The 26,993-nt window shown below is 38.0% G+C and overlaps 1 protein-coding gene across 14 annotated transcripts in view; it reads left to right on the forward strand.

The window, feature by feature from the left end:
- DTNB (dystrobrevin beta) overlaps positions 1 to 26,993 on the forward strand; it is a 227,692-nt gene that overhangs the window by 17,911 nt on the left and 182,788 nt on the right. For 13 of the 14 annotated variants that reach the window (XM_079111086.1, XM_079111076.1, XM_079111081.1 and 10 more), the window contains exons 2-4: positions 4,531 to 4,598; positions 16,909 to 16,989; positions 22,341 to 22,554. In XM_079111086.1, the coding sequence (XP_078967212.1) occupies positions 4,532 to 4,598; positions 16,909 to 16,989; positions 22,341 to 22,554 (362 nt within the window). In that variant the 5' untranslated portion in view covers position 4,531. The remainder of the gene's footprint in view (positions 1 to 4,530; positions 4,599 to 16,908; positions 16,990 to 22,340; positions 22,555 to 26,993) is intronic. The other variant, XM_079111083.1, reaches the window with a different exon arrangement.

The raw sequence follows: 26,993 nt of genomic DNA on the forward strand, positions 1-26,993 counted from the left end.
TTTTTTTTTTTAGTACTGGGAATTGAACCCAGGTATGCTCTGCCACTGAACTCTATCAACAACCCTTTTTTATTTAATTTTGAGGCAGGATCTTGCTAAGTTGCTAAGACTGGCCTCGAATTTTTGATCTTCCTGCCTTAGCCTCCTGAGTTGCTGGGATTACAGGTGTGTGCCCCCAAGCCTGGCTTCTTCCTGTCTTTGAATGACTTGATAGCTCATTTCTTTTTAGTGCTGAATAATGTTCCATAGTTTACCCATTCACCTGCTGAAGGAAATTTTGGTTGCCTTTTGAAGCTGCTTTAAACATCTGTGTGCAGGTTTTTGTATGAATATGTTTCAGTTCCTTTGGGTAAATACCAAGGAGTCTTGATTGCTGGATTGCATGGTAACAGTATGTTTAGTTATGTAAGAAACCATCAAACTGTCTTTCAAAGTGATTATATACCATTTTGCATTCCCACCAGCAGTGAATTGAGTTCTTATTGTTCTGCATCCTCCTCAGCATTTGATGTTGTCAGTGTCCTCAGTTTTGGCCATTTTAACAAGTATGTAGTGATGTCTCCTTGTTTTAATTTTCAGTTCTCTGATGACACATTGAATCTGAGTGCTTTTCAGGTGTGCATTTGCCATCTGTGTGTCTTTTGTTTGGTAAGGTGTTTTTTTTAGATCTTTTGCCCATTTTTTCATCAGATTGTTTTCTTATTGTTGAATTTTAATAATTCTGTATTTTGGACAGCAGTCATTTATCAGATCAGATGTTTTGTACAAGTTTTCTGTCCTAGTCTGTGGCTTGTTTTCTCATTCTCTTGACAGTGCTTTTGCAAAACAGAACTTCTAAAAATAATAATAATAATTATTTTTTTTTTTTGTGGTACTGCCTGTTTAACCCAGGGCCTCGTATGTGCTAGGTGAGTGCTGTACCATTGAGCTACACTCAGAGCTCTTTTAGATTTAATTTTTGAGACAGGGTCTTGATAAGTTATCTAGGTTGGCCTAGAGCTTGCAAACCTCCTGCTGAGTAGTTGGGATTACAGGCGTGCGCCCCCTTGCCCAGCTAGAACTTTTTAAATTAAATGAAGTCCAGTTTATCACTTCTTTTATGGATCATACCACATTATCACTATAAAGCCATCAGCATACCCAAGGTCATCTAGATCTTCCCCTGTGTTCTTTCTAGGAGTCATATGGTTTTATGTTCTAAACTTATGCCTCTGATCCATTTTGTGTTAATTTTTGTGAAGGGTGTAAGGTCTTTGTCTAGATTTATCTTTTGCATGCCCAGTTCTTCCAGTAACATTTGTCGGAAAGACCATCTTTCTTCCACTGAATTGCCTTTTTGACACTATTTATGAGTCTATTTCTGGGTGCTCTTTTCAGTTCTGTTGATTTTTTTTTTCCTTCTTTTTATTTTTATTTTTTAAACCAGTACCACACTAACTTTATAGTGAGTCTTGAAGTTGTATAGTCTCATTCCTCCCTCTTTTTCTTCATTATTACATTGACTATTCACAGTCTTTTCAAGGCCCTGGGTTCAATCCCCAGCACCGAAAAAAAAAAAAAAAAAAAAAAAAAAAGAGGTGGCACAGTCTTTTGTCTTTCTGTGTAAACTTTAGGATCAGATTGTCAGTATCCACATAACTACTTGTTGGAAGTTCTATTGGGATTCTGTTAAAACTGGAGTCAAGGGACTGGGTTTGTGGCTCAGTGGTAGAGCACTGGTCTTGCATGTGTGAGGTACTGCATAAAAATAAATAAATAAAATAAAATAAAAGGTATTCTGTCTGTCCACAACTAAAAAAAAAAAAAAACAATTAAAAAACTGGAATCAAGTTGGGGAGGAAGTTGATAATACTTAATTTTCCTGCTTATGAACATGGGATATCTTTTAATTAACTTAATTCTATTTTGATTTCTTTCATTAGTCTTATAATTTTCCTCACACTAATTTTTACACGTTTTGCTAAATTTATACCCAAGTATTTCATTTTTTTTGAGTGCTAATGTAAGTGGTATTGTGTTTCTATTTTCACTTTATTTTTATTGTGCTATAGTGTTTTTAACTTGAAATTCCACTTGTTCATTGCTTGTATAGGAAGGTGATAGACTTTTGTGTCTGTACCTTGTATCCTGCAAATTTACTGTGATTGCTTACTAGTTCCAGGAGTTTTTTGTCCATTCTTTGGACTTTTTGCATAGATAATAATATCACCTGTGAACAAAGATAGTTGAATTTCTTCCCTCCCAATCTGTGCACCTTTCATTTTCTTTTCCCACACTTTTGATTCGTATTTTTTTAAATTTTATTTTTTTAAATTTATTTTTATTGTAAACAAATGGGATACATGTTGTTTCTGTTTGTACATGGAGTAACAGCATACCTTTTGCATATTCATACACTTACATAGAGTAATGATGCTTCATTCATTCTGTTATTTTTTTCCTTCGTATTGTTTTCTAGTGCCAGAGGCTTTCCCTGCCACTGCTACTTCCCTGTGAGATTATCTGTGGGCTGGTGAGGGAGAGAATGGAGAGGGAAAAATCTGGGGGATTTCTTCCACTCTCTCTGTGCTGTATTTCTCTTTTCTTCCCTTTGAGCAGAACTAAAGGCTTTCTCCTGGACTTTTCAGTGTGAACCACAGTGCTATTTGGGGTCCTGGGTGTATTGCGTTCTGGCCTGGGAATCCAAGAGAGTATGAATGGCAACTTTGCCACCTGTTCAGTGGTCCTTTGAATTCTGTATTCTTCCTCGATCCATCAGTTTATGCTTACTTTTTTAATAGATCTTGACTAACTCCATCATGTATTCTGTGCAGATTTTATACTTGTATTCAGTGGATAAGGTGGTATGTGCTCACCCCATCTTACCAGGATCCAGAACTAGCCGGGGCTGAGTGTTTCTGTCTTGTATCATCCCGTCATCTGCTGCAGCTGCCTGTTTCCCTCCATGGGAGGGGTAGCTTTCCAGGCCTTTCTTTGTTTAAGGAGCATTCAGTCGATGGAGGGCAGTTCTCTAGAAAGGAAGGCAGCCATGGAAAAGAGTGCCTGCCTCAGCTGCTGGGCTGGGGTCTGGTCCAGGTCAGGATCACAGGTGTGTAACCTTGCCTGACTGGAAAGGGCTATTCTTAAGGACTAGAATATTAATTGTGGGATGTTAAGGAATTTATTTACATTTTTACTTTTTAATTGTATATTATAACTAAACTTTCTATAGCTAGCCAACTTACTCTAATGGATATGTAATTCATATACTCATCATTTAATTTGTGATTAGAACATATTTGAGAATAATTTACAACAGTTTAATGTACAATAGCTTAATCATATATGAGAATGATTTACAGCAGTTTAATTAGGGAAGTTATCTGACTTATGCTATTTGTCTAGATATATTTCTTCATTCAGTAAGAAATATTTCAGTAAAAATTATCACAAATTTCTTATTGGTGGGGTCCATATGTTGGGCTATTTGTGTTACAGCTTTTTAGACACAGAGATTGAAAATATGCATCTATAAGCAACAGTTATATGAGAAGTTTAATCCAAAGGTTGGGATTATACTCTGTAGTTTCTGAGTTGTGTGCCTTTGGCATGTTAGTATTCTTTTCTATGTATCTGTTTCAAATCTATAAAATAGAGATGATACTAACAACACCAGCACCTATGGATTTGTGAGGATCAAATGAGATTATGCATGAATGCGTTTAATGAGTTCGGGGTTTTTTTGTTTTTGTTTTTCTATTTTGAGATGGAGTCTCAAAGTGTTGCCCAGGTTAACCTCCAATTCCTGGGCTCAAGTGATCCTCCTTTCTCAGCCTCCTGAGTACCTGGAACCACAGGTGTGCACCATCATGCCCAGCTCAATGCATGATGAGTTTTAACAAAGTGTCTGGCATAGACTGAATCTGTCAGCATCAACTACTATTATCATGTAATAGAAAAGTTACATTTAGGAGCTCTTTGGGTTTGAAGATGAATATCTTTTTTGTTTAATATTATTTAACATACAAATAATTTTTATGTATGTCTTTTATGTATAAATGGACTATTTTTATGTTATAGCCTCTCGTTATATTATTTTCTGAATTATATTTAGTAATGTGTTTATGCAAAATAGTAGTGATATGGGAAACAATGTCTCAACAGATCCAGGACTCTGCAGAGAAAATAATTAAGTTAGAAATAAGGCATAGCCCCATATTTTCAGCACGTGTATAAACTCATTTAAATATAGGCTGTTTAATATTTTAGAAGCTCTCAAGCAAAGTGACAATGGTTTATCTTTTTCTCTATCAGGCTCCCACTTTATTTTTATTGATTCTGTCTTAAAATGTACACATTCCAGGCTGGGGATATAGCTCAGTTGGTAGTGTGCTTGCCTTACCAGTACGAGGCCCTGGGTTCAATCCCCAGCACTGAAAAAAAAAAATGTACACATTCAACCTATTTTCCTGTACCTCTTCGCAACAGAATACATGCTTTTGGTTGAATTGTCCAGTTACACAGTGGATTATTATCTTTCTTTGTTTCTAGGATGATCGAGGAAGGTGGGAACAAGCGGAAGACCGTGGCCGAGAAGAGGCAGCTGTTCATAGAGATGCGTGAGTCTCCAGTGCTCCTGAGTGTTTTCTGTTTTCTTTTTCCTCCTGGTCAAGTCATAGCTTCAATCAGAAGATTTATGTTACAAGCTTTAGAAATGGAAGAATGGGAATTGGAGGACTCCAAGCCAGAACCTGCATTTTAATTGAATTGACTTGAGTTGCTTTCTTAAGCAAAGTCATAAATAATAAGGCAGAAATATCACCTAGAATACCTGTGATCTTAAGTCACACCAGTCAGTTCAGACCTCTTGCTGTAACTTTGTTGTTACCATGAGCTTGTAGGTGGTGATAAGTAGTTAATGATTCATACATTATATAAATTATCTTCTGCTAGATACCAACCCTAAGGTAGAGAGTTAGGATAATAGGTTACTAGTGGGAGCTGATGGGAAAATGGAAACGAATGACCTGTGCTCTCCAATTCAAAATCTGTGAAAAAGTTATATTCTTATGTTAAAAAAAAAAAAAAAGAACAAAAATGAAAGATGGCAGAGAGCAAGGGGCTGTTCCTAGCATTTGGAAGATTGTTTTGCTGTTTGACTACTTGTCTTTATGACCATGACCAATTCAGATTCCTTTGCCACAATATGTGGTTATTGGTCTGGACCAGTGAGTATAAAGCCTTAAAAATTTCTTTTTACTCTTCTTCAAGTGAAATCTTAAAAGGACTACCACATATTACAAAATTGGTACACCATGGTTGAAACAGGATAAAGGAGACAGAAACCCAGCCTGGAACAGCCCTGAAGAACTTGGAGAATTCTAGAATTCTGTGTATCAGAGTATAAAATCAATGGATAAGGTCCCAGAAGATCTTTTCAGCTCTACATATTTTAGATCAGTGAAGATGTGGTTATAGGAGGTAGAGTTGGGCTCAACCTATGTCTGTGTTGTGGGTAAACTGTGGAGACTGGCCTCCCAACTTGCCATCCTCTGCCTTAGCTTCCCAGGTAGCTGAAATCACAGGAATGTGCCTCTGCACCTGGATGTAAATGAGTTTTGAATCTGTCTGTTGCTCAAACCATGGAAGTTTTGAGTTCAGGTTCTGCAGTTAGGCTGCCTGACTAGGATGTTGTCTTCTTCATCTGCTGTATTACCTTAGATAAGTTACTTTATCTATCTCTTTCTCAGTTTCCTTATCCATAAAATGGAATAGTACTGACTTCATAGAATTGTGAAGATTAATGGACAGTGCAGGTAAAGCTTTGCACAGTGCCTGAGCAATAGTGAATAGTAAACAGTAAATGTGGTTAACTGTGTTTTTTAAATTATTTTTTGTCATTATTGCTTTCCAGAATAGAAGCAGTATGTTTCTTATACCTTCTTGCAGACTTGACTCTTAAGTTTGCTATTTATGTGTGTGAGGTTGGACTGTATATCTGTGCCATTTCTTTGCTTAAATCCCTTTGGTTACTTTTTATCACCTTCATGAGAATGTCCCAGCTCCAGAATATGTCTTAGGCCTCTTTTTGGCTCAGTTCACAAGTTCCCAGTTTCTATCACATGCCTTTATGTGTTAGTCAGCTTTTCATTACTGTAAAAAATACCTGAGGCAATGAGTTTATAAAGAGAAAATGTTTATTTTGGGTTACAGTTTTGGAGGCTTTAGTCCATTGCTCATTCCTTTTGGGCCTGTGGCAAGCAGCACATCATGGTGGGGAGCGTGTGGTGGAGAAAAGCTGCTCATCCCAGGACTGGGATTCAAAAGAGACAGGAAGGAGCTGAGGTCCCACTCTCCCCTTGAGGGCACACCTGCAGTGACAAGAAGACCTCCCACTCGGCCTCACCTCTAGTTCCATAACCTCCCAGTAGTGCCAAGCTGGAGACCAAGTTTTAGCACATGGATCCCGGGGGCACATTTAAGATCCAGACTTTAGCACTCGTGCATCATTTCCCAGCAGTGCTGCATTGACTTTCTGCAGATGGATCATACTGCCTTTGTGCCTTTGCTAATGCTGTTGCCTCAACTTAATTTGGCAACTGCTCTTGTCTACCTTCCAAGGGGTCTTTTCCAGTCACTTTTGGCACATTTATTGAGAATGCACTGTGATTCAGGTGCTGTTCTAGGTGCTAGGGTGACAGGGGAGAAGAAAGCACAGTTGCTGACTTCAGTTATGATGCTCGTGTTTTAGTACAGGGAAGCAGACCGTGTAGGAAACCAAATTAAAAAAAATATAGTGACTCCTAATACTAAGAAATGCCTGTGTGCCTTACATAAGTAAACATTAACACAATGCGGGGGGGAATGAATGAATGAATCAATGTGAGAGTGTGTGATTCCAGTAGGTACTTGAAGTAGTTCTGTGAAGAATTGGTGCTACTGCTTAGTGAATGCTCTCTCTCTGACTCCTTATGTCAACTGTTCTTTGTAACAAACTCAAGGATTCAGTCAGCCTGGGTGGTGTTTGCTAAGGGTGGCTTTGTGAGCCTCCCCCCTTTTTCTTCACTGGAAGAGGAGCTTTGGTGGCCATTGTATCCACTGCTGGAAGCCCCACTCCCTCATTCCCAATAGCATTGCCTGACACTCCAGTGTAATTACCTTCTGTGGTGCCATTCACCTGTTTCCAGCTTGATAGTCACTAGTATGTTAATTTTTAACATTAGTTTTTCTGTACTCTTTTATTGGTCTTTTTAGGTTAGTTTGTAGAGTTCTCCCTAGATAGGTAACTATGCCATTTTCAAGACAGTGATGGGAGAAGCATAGGGGCCCAGGAAGGACCTGGGAGAAGCAAAGTCCAGGCTGAGTGAGCCTGGTGATGAGGTGAAGAAAGGGCTGGGGCGGAAGTGCTTACAAAGGCCCCGAGATGAGAGGCCATGGCAGCACTGGGTGATTACATGTGGTCCAGCCTGGGTGAGGTTGGCTGTGAGGTGCAGTTTGAGAGGAGTGCATCAACTGGGCCTTTTATTTGGGCTGGGTAGTCTTGTGTTTCCTGAACTTGGCCTAACTGTAAGATTTTCTTGGGCACTTGTTAAAAATGAAGGGTTTAGTTGTCTCCCTGCAGATTTTGATTAAGTAGGTAGATCTGGAGTGGAGCCTGGAAATTCTCTGTTTAACATAAAGCCTGGGGAATGTTTATGGTCAGGTGATATTAATTAACCCTTAGAATCATTATCTTCCATTGCGATCACAGTTAGCAGATTGTGCTACATCTTGTTTTGTCTTCTGTTACCACTCACACTCCATGTTGACTGTTACATCTTGTATTAGGGTTCTCTAGAGGAACAGAATCAGCAGGAGGTATGATTATAAAAGGGGATTTATTAATTGGCTTACACAACCAGAAGCTGGATAGTCCACATGGCCATCTGCAGCTAGAGAGCTGGAAGAACCAGCAATTGTGCAGTCCAAGACGCAGAAGCCCCAGAAGAAGAAAGATCAACAGTGCTACCCTAGTCTGAGACCAAGGCTTCTGGAAACTACCTGGAGAATCACTGGCAGAGTCCTCTTTGGAAGAGTGAAGAAGCAGAGTCCGATATCCTCAGACGATAGAAGCAGCAATCAGTTGGTTCCAGAAGAGCCGAGCCTGCATCTGCATCTATATTTCTTATAATGAGGTGAAGAATAATTATTTCTACCTTAGACATGCCAAAGGGATAACATAATTTTCTTTCTTTTTCTCAAGACAGGGTTTTACTCTTTTGGCCATGTTGGCTTTGAACGCCTGTCCTCAAGTGATCCTCCTTCCTCAGCCTCCTGTGTAGCTGGGACTTCAGATGTACCACTGCACTTGACTCATGATCATTTTCAGTTTCATTACTGGGGGCTTTATGATTTTTATTTGTAAGACTAATACATCTTAATGAGGGAATCAACTTGATCCTTACATAAGGGAAGTTCAGTAGAGCATTCCTAATTTAAAAATCCAAAATCCAAAATCCAAAATGCTCTGAAATCTGAAACTTTAAAAGAGTTTCAGATTTTGCTTCAAACTTTAAAATGTTTCAGATTTCAGAGTATTTTGGACTTTGAAGTTTTGCATTTGGGAAAACTATAAAACACTAAAGAAATAAATTGAGGAAGACCTTAGAAGATAGAATGATCTCTCCCATGTTCTTGGATAAGCAGAGTTAATATTGTCAAAATGCCCATACTACCTTAAAAGTGCTATATAGATGTAATGCAATTCCTATCAAGGTTCCGTTGATATTCTTCATAGAAATAGAAAAAGCAGTATGAAATTCATTTGGAAAAATAAGAGGCCCAGAATAGCCAAAGCAACCCTCAGCAAGGAAAGTCTAGCAGGGGTTACCACAATACCAGACATTAAATTATACTACAGAGCTTTATTAACAAAAACAGCATGGTATTGGTACAAAAACAGACATGAAAGCAAATAGTACAGAATGGAAGACACAGACAAACTCACATAAATATAGTGATCTCATACTAGACAAAAGCATCATGAAAATACATCGGAGACAAGATTGCCTCTTCAACAAATGGTGCTGGGAAAACTGAAAATCCATTCGTAATAGAATAAAATTAGACCCCTATTTCTTACTCTGCACAAAATTCAACTCAAAGTGAATCAAAGACCTAGGCATTAGACCAGAGACCCTGTGCCTACCAGAAGAAAAAGTAGGCCCAAATCTCCATCATGTTGGCTTAGAAACCAAATTCCTCAATAAGACTCCTAAAGCACAAGAATTAAATCAATAAGTGGGATGATATCAAACTAAAAAGCTTCTTTACAACAAAGGAAACAATCAAGACTGTGAAGAGAGAGCCTATAGAATAGGAGAAAATCTTTGCCACCCGCACCTCAGATATAGCATTAATCTAAAAAAAAAACTCAAGAAACTTAACATAATAAACCCTAATAACCCAATCAATAAAAGGACTAAGGAACTGAACAGGCACTTCACAGAATACAGTTTGTCAACAAATACATGAAAAAATGTTCAGCTTCACTAGCAATTAGAGAAATGGAAATTAAAACTACACTGAGATTTCATCTCCCTCCAGTCAATGGTAATTATCAAGAATATAAGTAACAATAAATGTTGGTGAGGATGTGGGGAAAAAGGCACACTCATAAATTGCTGGTGGGATTGCAAAGTGATGCAACCACTTTGGAAAATAGTATGGAAATTTCTCAGGAAACTTGGAGTGGAACCACCATCTGACCCAGCTATCCTATTCCTTGGCATATACCCAAAGGATTTAAAATCAGCATACTACAGTGACACAGCCACATCAATGTTTATTATAGCTCAATTCACAATAGCTAAGTTATGGAACCAACCTAGGTGCCCTTCAACAGATGAATGAATAAAGAAAATGTGGTATATATACACAATGGAATATTACTCAGCCTTAAAGAAGAATGAAATCACAGCATTTGCCTGTAAATGGATGGAAGTGGAGACTATCATGCTAAGTGAAATAAGCCAGTTTCCAAAATCCAAAGGCTGAATGTGTGGCTGCTGACTCACAATAGGTGGGGTGGGATGGGGGTGGGTTGGGAGAGTAGTGGAGGTTCACCAGATTGGACAGGGGGGAATGGGGGAAAGAGAAGGAGGGTGGGAATGGGAAAGAGTAGAATGAATCAGACATAACTTTCCTATTCATATATGAACACATGAGTGTAACTCCATATCATGTACAACCACAAAAAATGGGAAGTTATACTCCATGTATGTAGGATATGTCAAAATATATTCTACTGTCGTGTAACTAAAAAGAACAAAAATTTTTAAAAAAAATTTCTGGGAAAAAGTTTTGCATTAGGGATGCACAACTGGTAAAATCTGAAAAACTCAAAAATCTGAAATACTTTTGGTCCCCAGAATTTTGAATAAGAGATATTCAACCTGTATTAAAAAAGTGAAGGCTAGTAGGGTGTGGGTGGTATACACCTGTAATCTCAGCAACTCAGAAGACTGAGGCAGGAGGATCACAAAATCGAGGACAGCTTCAGCAATTTAACAAGGCCCTGAGCAACTTAGTGAGACCCGGTCTCAAAGTAAATTAAAATGGGAGATGTGGCTCATGATTAAACATCCTGGAATTAAATCTCCAATAACTACTCTGACCAAAAAACAAAACAACAAAAAAAGTGATCTGTCCTAGAGGCTGTGGATGAGGCTTCTCCCTTATAAAATCCAGGAAGGGTGACTCTCCAAAAGCAGGTAGACATATGGGAAGCTTTAGAACCTGATAGGCAGAACATTGGCACAACAGAGTTTTGGTGAAGTTCTAAGGTATTGATTATATCTTACTTTCAAAGAAATTATTTTGGTATTTGGACTGCTACTAGATCTTTAAATGTGATATCATGCATGACCAGGACGCCTAGCTATAGTTGCAGAATCTTGGGGCATTCCATTGGATTTTAGAGTGAGGCATTTCACAAGAACAATGGTGAAGGAAAGTAGAGTGACACTTGATTCTTTTTTAAAAATATTATTTAGTTGACAATGCACCTTTATTTTGTTTATTTGTATGTGGTGCTGAGAATTGAACCCAGTGCTTCACACATGCTAGGCAAGTGCTCTGCCACTGAGCCACAGCCACAGCCCAACACTTGATTCTTGACCAGTACCTGTAGCTTTAAGGTAGAGATCTCTGGCAAACTGGGCTAGAGCATAAAGGTTTCTCATTTTCCAAAACTAGTTAGCTTTGGACTTACGTAACATTTGTTCTATTTCATCTTTTGTGGTACCCAAATCTGACTCTGACTGCACCGGAGAGTCTGAAGGGAACAAGTTATACCAAGTTCACTAGCTTTTTCCTCCAAACATGGCCTCGTAGGCAGATATGGCCTAATGAGTGCCTGCATGCAGTCTGATCAGATTGGTAGTCTTTCCGTTTGTCAATTGGAGATGGTAACTTCCTTTTACTATCTGTTTTCATTTGTTTTGTCAGTATTTCTCATTAAAATATTAATTTTAGTAGACATTAAAATTACCTGTAGTGATTTAATGACAGGTTATTTATTAAATGCACTTTTATATTTATTAACATTCTTTCTTTAAATCATTGGTTTGCTTTTTGATTAATTAGTATTTAGTGGTCCCAATTTAAAATATTTAGGTTGAGATGGTAATATATTTAGAAACTAAATGAGTAAAATAGGAGTATCTTTAACAAAAGAGGTATATGTGCTACAAACTGCAATACATTGCTTAAAGAAATTAAAGAAGACCTAAATAAATGGTAAGACACCCTATGTTAATGGATTGGAAAATTTAACACTGTTAAAATGGCAGTATTCCCTAAATTGATCCATAGATTCAATGCCAACATCATAAAAATCCTTACTGGCCTTTTTGCAGAATGAGTAGGCTTATTATAAAATTTATGTGAGAACTTGAAAAAAATAAAATACTTGGGAATCAATCTCACAAAAGAGGTGAAGGACCTCTACAATGAGAACTACAGAATACTAAAGAAAGAAATTAAAGAAAACCTTAGAAGATGGAAAGATCGCTCATGTTCTTGGATAGGCAGAATTAATATCGTCAAAATGGCCATACTACCAAAAGTGCTATACAGATTCAATGCAATTCCAATTAAAATCCCAATGATGTACCTTACAGAAATAGAGCAGGCAATTATGAAATTCATCTGGAAGAACAAGAAACCCAGAATAGCTAAAGCAATCCTCAGTAGAAAGAGCGAAGCAGGGGGTATCACAATACCAGATCTTCAACTCTATTACAAAGCAATAGTAACAAAAACGGCATGGTATTGGTACCAAAATAGACAGGTAGATCAATGGTACAGAATAGAGGATATGGACACAAACCCAAATAAATACAATTTTCTCATACTAGACAAAGGGGCCAAAAATATGCAATGGAGAAAAGATAGCCTCTTCAACAAATGGTGCTGGGAAAACTGGAAAACCATATGCAACAGAATGAAATTAAACCCCTATCTCTCACCCTGCACAAAACTCAACTCAAAATGGATCAAGGACCTCGGAATCAGACCACAGACCCTTCATCTTTTAGAAGAAAAAGTAGGTCCAAATCTTCAACTTGTTGGCTTAGGATCAGACTTCCTTAACAGGACTCCCATAGCACAAGAAATAAAAGCAAGAATCAACAACTGGGATAGATTCAAACTAAAAAGCTTTCTCTCAGCAAAGGAAACTATCAGCAATGCGAAGAAAGAGCCTACAGAGTGGGAGAAAATCTTTGCCACTCATACTTCAGATTGAGTGCTAATTCCCAGAATATATAAAGAACTCAAAAAACTCTACACCAAGAATACAAATAATCCAATCAACAAATGGGCTAAGGAAATGAACAGACACTTCACAGAAGAAGATCTACAAGCAATCAACAGATATATGAAAAAATGTTCAACATCTCTAGTAATAAGAGAAATGCAAATCAAAACTACCCTAAGATTCCATCTCACCCCAATTAGAATGGCGATTATCAAGAACACGAGCAACAATAGGTGTTGGCGAGGATGTGGGGAAAAAGGTATACTCATACATTGCTGGTGGGGTTGCAAATTAGTGCAGCCACTCTGGAAAGCAGTATGGAGATTCCTCAGAAAGCTTGGAATGGAACCACCATTTGACCCAGCTATCCCACTCCTTGGCCTATACCCAAAGGACTTAAAATCAGCATACTACAGAGATACAGCCACATCAATGTTCATTGCTGCTCCATTCACCATAGCCAGCTTGTGGAACCAACCTAGATGTCCTTCAATTGATGAAGGGATAAAGAAACTGTGGTATATATATATACAATGGAATATTACTCCGCCATAAAGAATGATAAAATTATGGCATTTGCAGGCAAATGGATGAAATTGGAGAATATCATGCTAAGTGAAATAAGCCAATCTCAAAAAACTAAAGGATGAATGATCTCGCTGATAAGCCATGATGACATATAATGGGGGGTGGGAGAGGTTAGCGTTTGGGTTAGGGTTAGGTTTAGGGTTAGGGTTAGGGAGGGTGGCAAAAATGGAGGAAGGAAGGACTGTATAGAGAGAAAAGAGGGGTGGGAGGGGTCGGGGGGAAGGAAAAAAATAACAGAATGAATCAAACAACATTACCCTATGTAAATTTATGATTACACAAATGGTATGCCTTGACTCCATGTACAAACAGAAACAACATGTATCCCATTTGTTTACAATAAAAAAAAAAAAAAAAAGGACTTGAGGAACCTAGAAGAGCCAAAGTGATCCTCCAAGAGGAGAAAAAAGTTGGAAGACTCCCACATTCTGCCTCTAGAACTTACTGCAAAGCTATATTAATCAAGGTGGTGAGCTCCTATAAGAATAGATGCATAGCCAGCTTTCCATTATTGTAACAGAATACCTGGAATAATCAATTTTAAAAAGCAAAAATGGGAAAGAAAAAAAAAAAAAAAGAGCAAATGTGGCTGGGCTTGTGCATACCATTAATCCCAGGGGCTTGGGGACTGAGGCTAGAGGATTGCAACTTTGAAGCCAGCCTCAGCAATTTAGTGAAGCCCTAAGCAACTTAGCAAAAATAAATAAAAAGGTCTGGGGATGTGGCTCAGTGGTAAATGCCCTTGGTACCAAAAAAACAAAAAACAAAAAACAAAACAAAAAAAAAAAATTGTGCTTTAGCACATAGTTTTGAAGGTTTCTATCCATGATCTCTTGGCCTCATTGATTTTGAATCTGGTGAAGTGGGCATCATGGTAGAAGCAGGTGGCAGAGGAAGCCATTAACATCTTGGCCAGAAATGAGAGAAGAGACCAAGGCCCTGCTGTCCCTTTGAGTCCCTCTGAGGCCCCCATGAGTGGAAGACCATCCATTAATGATCGTACCACTTCACAGCAGCACCTCGCTGGGGAGTAAGACATCAATCTTTTAACACATGACCTTTGGGGAACGTTTAAGGTCCAAACTGTAACACCCATAATGGGACAGAATCTGAAGTCTGGAATGAAACTGATATATTTATGGTCAATTGATTTTTTTTTTTTTTTTTTCTCTCTCCTTTTTTGGTACTGGGGATTAAACTCAGGGGCATATTACCACTGAACTACATCCCCAGTTCTGTATTTTTTATTTTGAAACAGGGTCTCACTGAGTTACTTAGGACTTTGCTAAGTTACTGAGGCTGGCCTTGAACTTGTGGTCCTTCAGCTTCAGCCTACTGAGTTGCTGGAATTACTGGCTTATGCCATCACAGCTAGTGGTTAATTGATTTTTGAGAAGACCATTCAATGAGGAAAGAATGGTCTTTTGAACAAATGGTGCTGGAGAAACCTGATAACTACGCGTGAAACAATGAATCTGGACCCTTATCTCACACTCTATATCAGATTAACTCGAAATGTATCATAGACCTAAGTGCAAGAGATGAAACTCTTGAAAAAAACACAGGTATAAATCTTATTGAAAGCTTATGAAGCCTTCTTGGATATGACATTAAAAGCACAAATGATGAAAGAACAAATAGATCAATTGGACTTTGTTAAAATGATAAACTTTTGTACTTCAAGAGAGTGAAAGACCACCTACAGAATGAGACAGTATTTGCAAATCATGTGTCTTGTGACTTCTATTTAAAATATTACTTTTTGTAATAAGATAACCCAGTTAAATAGTAGGCAAAGTGACTGCTAAGGGAAGAGGTCTCTTTTTAGATGATGAAGATTTTGTAAGTCAATTGTAGTGATAATTGCAAAATTTTATACATATGTCATAACCATTGAATTATATACTTTATGAATAAATTGTATGGTATATGACTTATATTTCTTTCTCCTTTTTTTGGTACCAGGTTTTGAACCCAGGAGTGTGTAAACACTGAGCCATATGCCCAGACCTTTTCATTTTTTATTTTGAGGCAGGGTCTCGCTGTGTTGTGCAGGGCCTTGCTACATTGCTAAGGCTGGCCTCAAACTTGCGATCTTCCTGCCTTAGCCTCCCAAGTTGCTGGAATTACAGGCATGCACCACTGCACCTGGCCTGAATTATATTAAAATAGAGCCTCTTTGGTATCTCCAAAAGAAGTAGGACTGTGTAATAAAGGTGTAGAAGTATAGAAATTTGTGAGAACCAGGTGTAGAAGAAATAATTTTAATTGTAGTATCAAGGTAAAGGTTGATTGATTGAAGAGAGACTAAAAGAAAAGTTTTAATTTTGGTTAATAGCCATTACTTTCAACAAGAACCTGGAAAATCCTGTTTCCCCTTCTATATTGTGGAGTGGGGATGAGATGCCTGTGAATGTTGTAGGAGATAATTTGAACCAGTTCACTTTCTCCTTATTGAGTCAAAAATAGCTGCCAAATCTTATAAAGGTAGCATAGATGAAATAAGAAACTCACATTGGAGGCCAGAGCTATCTGAAATGACCTTAAAGTTGAAGGAGACTTTATTTACAGCAAATTTTTTTATAAAGTGAGAATAAAGTTTGACTTGTAGGCATGTAATTTTAGATGGTGTTCTGGTTACTGTGACTGTTACCCTCAAATGATCATTTATTTTGTTTCTAGTTTTTTGGGTCTAGACTTAGAGCAGCATCCAGTGCTGACTTCTTGACTTTGCTTCTTGATGTCCGAGGTCTTTTTTAGAGGATAAGAGCACAGGGCTGAGTCATTTTAAGGCTTACTCACTTGCAGGTTTGGCAGTTCACACTGTCTTGGTGGATGAACTCTGTTGCTCTCTGCTGACCTCACTGTGTGGCCCCTGCCTACTGTCCAGTCTCTGTTTCCACACAACATGGTGACTATGTTCCCAGGGAAAGAGCAGGGCAAGCTGAGCTTATCTTATCATCTACCTTGACAAGGTCACATTGTCACTTCTGCTGAATTCTGATCATTAAGGCAGTTATAGTGTCTTGTTCAAGTGGAGGGAGGGATGTTGTATTAGAAGTACATGAAACACCACTCTGGAAATACCTTTGTGGCCATTTTTAGGAAACTGTGGGCTCCCATGGTCCTGGAAGGGAGGCCTACAGGTCAGCTAGTCCAGTCCCCTCAAGACTGAGAAGAAACATATGGCGTGGCTGTGGCACGTTCTATTTTGTGGTCAGGCTGGGGCTGGAATTTAGCTTTCTTGACTCTAGGCTTCTTCTTTCCTGCTCTTCCACCTGCCCCCGTCTCCCGATCATGTGATTCCCTCTCTCAAGACGTGAGCCTTCCTCCTCAGCTTCCTGAGCCCAGCCTGGGTGATGATGCAGGCAGAGCTGCTGGTGGGTCCTGCCCGTAGTGGTAGGCGGAGTCCCTCCCTCCACGTTCCTTTCTGAGGCCTGGCTGACTGCTGAGTGCTGGGTGGTGTGGTGGAGCCACATTTCCTAGCACTTAGAAATTCAGTGGTCAATCCAGTTGAACGTTTTTATTTGCCCTTTTTTCAGGTGCACAGAATTTTGATGTCATACGATTATCAACTTACAGAACAGCTTGCAAATTACGCTTTGTACAAAAACGATGCAGCCGTAAGTCATTCTCATTTCTTTGATGGGCTAATGGGGCTCTCAATGTTGTAAGATATTTTAATATCTTCTGGATGCATTGTAATGTTAATTGAATTATTTTTGTTGTATCAGAATATAAGCTTTATAATGGAAAGAACTTGTCTTTTACTCCTGTGTCCCTCACAATGTTGAACAGACTAAATAATCTAACTGGTTTTGAGGCTGGCATCATAGTAAATGTTCTTTAAGCATGAGAATTGACTTCTCCTTATTGCTAATATTAAATATTTTATACAGAATTTAATACAACTTATCAGCTTCTGGGGGAAAAGTAAAACACTGATGTTTTGATAAATATGTAGAAAGAATTTTCTTGATTAAATTTAATACAGCAAATTAACCTTTTGGTAAGTAATTGCTGTCATGTGCACTCTAAAGTATATGTGTATATGTTTGTGTATAATCTATGTAATCTCTTAATTGCCATGAATATATGAACTATCTTATGATTTATTATACTTTTCTTATGTATGTGGTAGTAGGAGAGAGGGAATATTAGTGAAAACTAATCATATAATGAAAAGAACATTAACTTAGGTTTTACCTAAAAAAAATTTGTTTTTAGTTGTAGATGGACTCAATACCTTCATCTTATCTATTTATTTATATATGGTGCTGGGCATCGAACCCAGTGTCTCACATGTGCAAGGCAAACACTCCACACCACTGAGCTACAATCACAGCCCCTTAACCTAGGTCTTAGATTTAGTTTGCCATTTATTAAAACAAATAACTTGGGCAAGTCATGTCACATCTGATAACTCCTACCAGACTTTAATCCTTATAAAGACTAGCTTAAAATTCTCCCCAAGAAGTTTATTATGCCATCCTACACTGAAGTTGTATTTCTGTCTTCATTGATTCCCAAAGCATGGTTTTTCAAATCACGTGTTGTAACCCATGCATTGATGCCTCGTGAAATCTTGGTGGGCTATAGCCACAACTTAAAACATGTTACACAAAAGAAAAAGAAAAAGAAAGAATCAGAATGCAATTTCTGTGGTAAAAAAGTGTTTTGTCAAAGTTTTATTTTTCATGTATTTAGATGTGTGTGTGTTGGTTTAAATATATTTCTGTGGGTTGTGGCCAAAGTATTTGAAAACCTCTGTCTTGGAGCGATTCTTGTTTTCTGTGACTCTCCCCATAGTTATTTTTGGGAAACAGTAGCCTGTGTGTGGCGTGTTGAGAGCCTGAAGGGAGCGAGTGGGTTGGTAGTGCCTTTCACTTAATGGTTCTGCAGACTGCCTTGATTTTGAGTGGGTGTTCCGTGCACTAGGAGTTAGCCTCTTGTTTTGTCCATATCCACATTCCATTGCCCCTCACTGTTTGTCGTCCTTTTTCTTGTATGCCTTAGGATCCTCTTGTATGCCTTAGGAGAAATATGCAAGAATGTTCACAGCGGTGTCCATGTGTGAGAAGATCTGCTGGGACCCTCTTGTGTTCCATGGGTCTGTGTGTCCTTGTACCAGTACCATACTGTGACAGCGACCACTGTGGTAGCTTTTAGTAAGCCTTGTTATAGGTAGAGCAAGTCTTCCTACTTCATTCTGTTTTTCTTTAAGTTTGTCTGGGTCATTTGTGGCCTTTTTACATTTGTTTTCATACAAATTTTAGAATCTGCCTGTCAGTTTCTGCCAGAACCCAGGTAAAACAAAGAACTCTGCTGGGTTTTTTTTTTTTTTCCTTTTTTTTTTTTTTTCAGGCATAATTTACATATAACTCACCACTTCAGTATATAGTCCTGCTGGGATTTTGATTGTGATTTAATGAATCAGTAGATCAAGATGGGGAGAATTGACATATTTCCAATATTGACATTTTCTCTTGTGAACATGGCATATCCATCCTTAATTTATTTAGGTCTTTAATTTCTGCCAATTATATTTATAGATTTATTTGTAGTAATGTTGCACATTCATTGAATTTGTTACTAGGTCTTTGTGACTTATGATATTACTCTAAGTAGTATTTTAGAATTTCACTGTATGTTAGTGATATGTAGAAATACAGTGACATTTATATATTGCCTTTTATCTATCTGTTGTTCCAGATCTGTACATTAATTTTAATAATTTATCTATTGGATCTTTATGATTTTCTGCATGCACAGTTTTGTGATTTCTAGTAGATGTCTGTTGTATTTATTCATCTTATTACTACTTTATCCTGCATATTTGTATTGGTTAGGCCTCAAGTCCAGTGAAATGGTGATGGTGGACATCGCATCTCATTATCAGCACCAGAACACAGGCTTTCAACCTTTTCCTATTAAGTAGTACTTTTGCGCAGGTTAATTAGATTAATAATGTTCCCAAGTAGGGTGTTTCTTAATTTCTAAAGGTTCATTAAAAAAATCGTCTTTTATTATTTTCTATTACTAAGGAACCCAGGGTATTGTGCATGCTAGGCAAGCACTCCACCACTGAGCCACACCCCAGCCCTTTTAAAGAGTCTATTTTGAGACAGAATCTTGCTTAGTTGCTTAGAATTCTTCTGCCCCAGCCGCCTGAGTAGCTGGGATTACAGTTGTTGGCCACCATCCCCCACAAAAGTTGTCTTTTTGGTAATGATTTCAGACTTACCTTCATGGCTTATGTGAGTTTAGTCTTTTCAAATTTGTTGAGATTTATGTACCGGGGTATGGTCAGTTCTTATACACATTTTTTGTATACTTGGAAATAAAGCATATTCTCCTAATCACTGGAACATTGATCCATATGTTGCCCTTATGCCTACTTTGTTAGTATGGAGGCTAACCACAGTGTGCGTAGTTGGTTTTTTGTGATTGTACTCTCCCTAAGAGAGGTGTATACCTATCTACTGTGAAGCTTGTGAGGTTTGAGGTTTGGTGCCTCTGTAGGTGTGTTCAGTTTTGCTCTGTATAATTTGAGGCTTTCTGTTAGGAGTAAACAAATAAAAAGCTCTTACTCTTTCTGTTGAATTTAAACTTTTATCATTATGCAGTAACTCTCTTTACCTCTGGCATTGTTTTGTCCCATTGTTTTAAAAATTGAGGTGCATATAAATCACATACTAAACTTTACCCTTCTAAAGTGTGCAGTTTAGTAGTTTTTAGTGCGTTCACAGGGTGAGTTGTGCAGTCCTCCCAGTGCCTAATTCCAGGACATGTTCATCTCCCAGTCACATTTTTAGTTACCCCCGTCTCTCATCCTCCCAGTCCTTGGCTACAATTAATTTACTTCTTCTATGGATTTTCCATTTCTGGACTATTAGTATAAGTAACCTCATGCAATATGTGCTCTTGACTGTCTGATATCATAATGTTTTCAAGGTTCATCTGCGTGTATCAGTACTTTGTTCTTTTTATGGCTGAGTAATACGCTGTAGATATACTACATTTTGTTTATCGATTTATCAGTTGGTAGACATTTGGGTTGTTTCTACTTTTTTTTTTTTTTTGCGGTACTGGGGATTGAATCTACTTTTTGACTCACAAAGAGTGCAGCTAAATAATGCAGAAATATGTATCCAAATCCTTACCAACACTTGATGTTTTCTATTAAAAATTTATTGTTATCCTTGTGGGCATGAAGTGGTATATCATTGTGCTTTTGTTTTGCATTTCCCTAATGACTAATGATGTGGAGCATCTTTTCATGAGCTTGTTGGCCATCTGAATATCTTCTTTGGATCAGTGTGTGTTATTTCTCATTTTTAAATTGGTTGTCTTTTTTTTGTTGAGTTCTGAGTATTTATGTATTCTGGATCCTAGATCTTTCTTGATTACGACTTGCAAATATTTTCTTCCATTCTTTGGGTTGCCTTCTCACTTTATTGCTGTTATCTTTTTTAAAAAATATTTTTTGTAGTTGTAGGTGGACAGAATGCCTTTTTTTTGTTTTTTTTTATGTGGTGCTGAGGATTGAACCCAGGGCCTCACACATACTAGGCAAGTGCTCTGCCACTGAGCTACAGCCCCAGTCCATTATTACTATTATCTTTTGAAATACAAATTTGAATTTAAATAATACCCAGTGTATCTCTTTTTCTTGGTTGCTTATACTTCAGGGTCTTGCTTCTGATTTTGAGGGGAGAGCATCTGTCTTTTCTGGTTAAGGAGAACATTAGCTGTTTTTTTTTTTCCCCCCCAAAAGTTGAGGTGTGGGTTTTTGGTAGATGTCCTGGTCAGGCAGAGGAAATTTCCTTCTGTTCCTAACTTGTGTATTTATTATGAAAGGGTGATGGATTTTGCCAGATGCTTTTTCTGTGTTTGTTGAGGTGATCTTGTGGTTTTCCAACCTCCTTTTTTCTGTTATAAATAGTTGTGTCAGCTTTCTTTTAGGTAGAAGTTTCAGTCTTCCTGGATGAAGTCATGTATCATTCTAACTATTAAAGAAATGTCTCTTTTCTGTCTGGTCAAGAATTGTGTACTTTTTTCCTGGTCACACGTGCACTGGTGTTTCTCTTTTTTTTCCGTAAGATTTTCAGTTATTTTCAAGGGGAAAGTAGATCCAGGTACAAGGTTACCTTGTTATTGGAAATGAAATTTAAAACAAATCAACTTTTTAAGTCATGGAGAAAAGAGGCAAAAGATAAATTTATTTTCTACTTAACATTGTGTAGAGCTGAGTAGTCCGAGAGGCATTGAGTGTTTTACTATTGTAGTTATCTCTTCTTAGGGTTATGGAGAGTACAGTTTTAGTTGTAAAATATTGCCAGATTAGCTAGGCTAAAGTAATAAAATAAGAAAACTCAAGATCTCAAGATAATGTAACAAGTTACTAAAAAGAGCGAAAGTTCCGATGAGTATTTCTTGACACCCCTCCCCCCCCCATCAAATTATTCTGTTAGGGTTTGCATGGGTCACTGTTTACAAGACCTTGAAACTCCAGTTTCTCAAATGTAAAGGCTACAAATCGTCAGTCCTGGTCCATGGTGGCTTCTTTTTTGTACTGGGTGTTGAACCCATGGGTGTTTTTCCACTGAGCTACTTCTCCAGTCTTTCTAATTTTTTAGTTTTTGAGGCAAGGTTTGCTAAGTTGCTGAAGGTCTCTCTGAATTGCTGGGTCTGGTCTTGAACTTATGATTCTCCTGCCTTAGTCTCCTGAGTCACTGGAATAGGTATGTGCCACTGCACCCAGTTTATAGTGGCTTCTTGATGACTTCTGGGACTGTCATTCTCTGTCTTGCCATAGAATTTTTTTCCCAATGTTGACTAAAGAGATTCTATATTTTGACTAAAGAAATTCTATATTTTAAACTTAAAAACTAGGTGATAAATTTAAATATCCAGTTGTGAATGTGGCACCATACTTTAAAATTGTTGACAGCTTATTTTCTTCATGTTTTAGTTCATCTGGTTGATATCTGGAATATGATCGAAGCCTTTCGAGATAATGGCCTTAATACACTGGACCATAGCACCGAGATCAGTGTGTCCCGCCTCGAAACCGTCATCTCATCCATCTACTATCAGTTGAACAAGCGCCTTCCTTCTACTCACCAAATCAGCGTGGAACAGTCCATCAGCCTCCTCCTCAACTTTATGATTGCTGCTTATGACAGGTAGTACCTCACCCCTCCTTCACTCTAGAACGCCTGTCACTTCATTGCCCTTGCTCCACACAAGCCTTGCTTGGGCTGGTCCACTTAGAATCACAGTTACAAGGGAAGTTACTCAGTGTAAGTCCCTTCTACATGGTTAACAGGGACTTAGCTGTCCCGGAACATCTCGTGTTAGGCTCTCCAATGTCAAGGAGAATCACAACACTTGACATGTGGTTTAGTTCAATTACAGGTGTCTTTTTTTTTTTTTTTTTTTTTTTTTTAAGTGGTAGATGCACATGATACCTTTTTTAAAATTTGTATTTATGTGGTGCTAAGGATCAAACCCAGTGCCTCACATATTCTAGGCAGTTGCTCTACCACTGAGCTACTACCCCACTCCAATTATAGATATCTGAATATAGCTGTTCCATCTCCAGTGACATATATTTAAGTTGTGATCTTTTCTTTAATCTGTAACATTGAATGCCTTTGGACTAAAGTATCTTGTTTTCTCTTTTTCATAAATGTCTAGGAGCCTATTAAAATTTTTTTCTTTTCAATGCAGGACATTGGTAGACCATACAACAAGAAAAGAAAACGATTTAAATATATCCCAAATTAAAATGTAAATGATTTGATACATTTGTATTCATAGAGAATTAAGTTGAGGTTGTAAAAAAGAAAACTAGGGACTGAGGTTATGACTCAGTGGTAGAGCATTTGCCTTACATGTGTGAGGCATTGGGTTTGATCTCAGCCCTGCATATAAATAAATAAAATAAAGGTCCATCAACAACTAAAAAATTAAAAATAAAAATAAAAAAAAAGAAAATCAAACCAACCATGAAGGATAGAAGCCCAGAGGCTAGCAGTTATGTTCCAGGAGATGAGAGTTAATATGTCTGCTCCCTTTTGGGCCATTTGATTTGGATAGATTAATTCTGTCTACTTCATTTTTTTCTCTATAGGCTTACTTTGAGTTCATATCTTTGTAAAATATTATTAGTTATAATTTTAAGTAGTGACCGTTCTGTGAATTAGTGATAAAACTAATCAAAGTTGTGTCAAAGTAAAACTTTGTATCAAAATCAGGTCACAATTAGGTAGTTATTAAATTTACAACATGTTTATGTTACCTGATTATATATCTATTTAATAAATTTGTATTTTTGAAGTAAAAATATACTAGAAACAAAAGTCCCAGAATCCTAATGCCACTTTTTAGTAGATTAGTGCATCCATAAGGTTAATTTTTATACTGTCTGAGGACTCTCTTGATTCAGAACCCTTCGTAAAAAGAGTTATTCTATGGTGAGTAAGCAGCACCTTGTCGTGACACTGACCCACTGAGTCAGTTCAAGGGGTCACAACACATACCAATTCAAGAAGCAGTTTTTTAAAAACTCAGAAATAAAAATTTTTCTACTACCTAAAAATGATAAGCAGAGATTAAAAACTTTGATTCCATAGTCATATCAAGTTAAATACTATGGTGTCTGAAATGCTGTAAGAAAATATGTTAAACTGAATCAGCCTAGGTGTCTATCAGTGGATGAATGGATAAAGAAAATGTGGTATATAAACACAATGGAGTTTTATTTAGCCATAAAGAAGAATAAAATTATGTTGTTTGCAGGAAAATGGATGGAACTTGAGAACATTATGTTAAGTGAAATAAGCCAAATTAAGAAAGTCAAGGGTTTTATGTTTTCTCACACATATGTGGAAGTTAAGAGAGGGAAAAGAAAAAGAAAGATGGGGGTGGGGGAATCTCATGAAAATTGAAGGGAGATCAGTAGAGTGGGACCAGTAGAGGAAAGGGCAAAGAAAATACTGGGGAATGATATTGGCTAAACTGTAGTGTTACATTGTGTGCATGGATGAGTATGTAACAACAGATCCCATTATTATGTAAAACTATGATGTACCAATTTAAAAAAATGGAAAAAAAAAAAAAAAAAAAAAAAAAAGAAAGTACCATAAACTCAGTTGCTTATAAACAACAGAAATGTATTTCTGACAATTCTAGAGGCTGGAAGCCCAAGGTCGAGGGAGATTGTGTGTGGTGAGGGCCTGCTTTCTGGCTCTTAGATCATGCTTTACTATATCCTCACATGGTGGAGGGAGCAAGGGATCTCTCTGGGCCTCTTTTATATAGGGACTAGTCCCATTACGAGGGCTTCACCTTCCAAAGGCCCCACCTTCTCATGCTGTCATGGGACAGAGACATTCGGACCATAGCAGATGGCTAAAGAATGGAGGAAAAGGAAGAGTGAAAAGATAGTAGGAGGGAGAATGGGAAGGCCAGGCACAGGAGCAGAAGGCACAAGACGTCCTGGGATGGGTTCAGAGAGAGAAGAAAGGTAACTGGACAGTCAACCAGGTGAAGACAGATGGGTAGAAGAGCACACCAAAAACACAGAAAGAGATGAGTGGCGGGAGAGTAGGAGGGTCTTGTGTCCCTGGTGACTTTGGTGATATTCAGGTCGATATGTCTAACACTTTGACTATGGGTATTAGAATCTGTTATCCTGTCTTCACCCACCTTGACATCTGCATATGATAAGAACTTATTTAACTCTTTGGACATTTATAATCGGCTTTCTTCCTTTCTCTTTTTGGGGAAGGCACTAGGGGTTTAATTGAGGGAAGCACAACCACTGAGCCATATCCCCATTCCTTTTTGTTTTTTTATTTTGAGACAGGGTCTCGCTAAATTGCTTAGGGCCCTGCCACGTTGCTGAGGATGGCTTTGAACTTTTGATCCTCCTGTCTCAGCACCCCCAAGTCCCTAGGATTACAAGCATGCGCCACCATGTCTTGCTAAAATTGTCTTTCTTGTACTGGAAGAAAGATAGATCTGGTTATCAGAATTTTTAGAAGTCAGAGCATTTTGTTGTTAAATACTTCAAATGTTAGTCTTTTTATTGAATGGTCAATTTATTATTTAGGTTGGAGAGTCCTTTTGATGTGTAGATTACCTAGTTATTTCAACTGAGTGTTTCAGGTTTTGTATTTCATAATTCCTCAAGGAATATTTGAAGGCAAATATTATTTAATCTTAACTTCCCTCACTTTCAAATTTATAGTCTTTTTTTTTCTTTTTGCCAAATGGTTTCCGATTATTATAATAGATAATAAGACCCTAAAACAGGACAAATGAGACTTTCTTCCATATGTAGTATTTTCTGAGGATTTAATTTTTTTTTTTTTTTTTTAAACTTTTTTTTTTTGCAGTGCTGGGGATCGAACCCAGGGCCTTATGCTTGCAAGGCAAGCACTCTACCGACTGAGCTACCCAGCCCTTAGGATTTAATTTTTTAAAAAATATTTTTTTAGTTGTAGGTGGACACCTTTATTTTTACTTATTTATTTTTATGTGGTGCTGAGGATGGAACCCAGTGCCTCACATGTGCTAGGTGAGTGCTCTACCACTGAGCCATAACCCCCCACCCATTTAATTTTTTAAATGCTTGAGTTTTAAATACTTGACATTTTTAACATTAAATACTTTTATGTATGTAACATGACATTCAACACACTTTTAATTTTAAAACATTGAAAAATATAGGGTCTAATTACAAACATCTGTGTGTAGGACCTTAGTGAAAGCCACAAAGAGTAGCAAAAACATGGATAGCCTCATTCTTCCCGCCTCTTGGTCCCCCACTGCTGCACTGCTGGTTATCCTGTGGTCTGCTCCAACTGTGGGGCAGAAGTTGACTATCCACATTCCCAGCATGAGGGAGAGGTCTGCCTCCCTGTTCTGCATTGAGCCACTTTCATATTCTAATGCTTTTTACTTACAGATCCCTTTCTGTTTCAAGTCTTGGTATTCATTCAGTGTCTTTAGCTCTGAGGAAGAGAAAGCTGCTTCCCTGGGTGTTTACAGTAACTGGGACCAGAGGGAGGCTAGCCCTGGGTCTTGGTTGCATTGATCTCTGGCTTCATTTCCTCACACTGCTTCTGGCTCTGCCCTCCTCTTACCAGCTTCATCCTTAGGCTGACTTCAAAAAATGCTTGCTAGTGGCCACTAAATGCTTCCGCTTTCAAGTCTAGGTAGGGGGAGAGAGCCACCTTTTCTCAGCAGAGAACAAAAGCAGAGCTGAACTTCCCTCTGGAACTGTGTGCTTGGGCCACTGAAGGTATGTGTAGGTGTTATATCTGATAGCTCAAACACATCAGGGTGTGTGTCCCTGGAGCAGAGAGTGGTTTAATTCTTACTTTGACCACATGCTGTCCTGTGGGGATGGTTAGATTAGATATGAGGGCGACAACCACAGTGGTCACCCCTAAGCTTCATGCCGTGTATCATAAACTTGTGGTACCTTTTCTCATGAAATGACCCCACTGTCCACTCAGTTTCTTAAACCTGAAATCTGAGAATCATTTATAAGTCTTCCTTCTCCTACTGTAGTCTCCAAATCTAGCCAACGACCCAGTCCTGTCATTTCTGC

This window comes from Sciurus vulgaris (genome assembly GCF_902686455.1).
Source record: "Sciurus vulgaris genome assembly, chromosome: 14".
Taxonomy (NCBI): domain Eukaryota; kingdom Metazoa; phylum Chordata; class Mammalia; order Rodentia; family Sciuridae; genus Sciurus; species Sciurus vulgaris.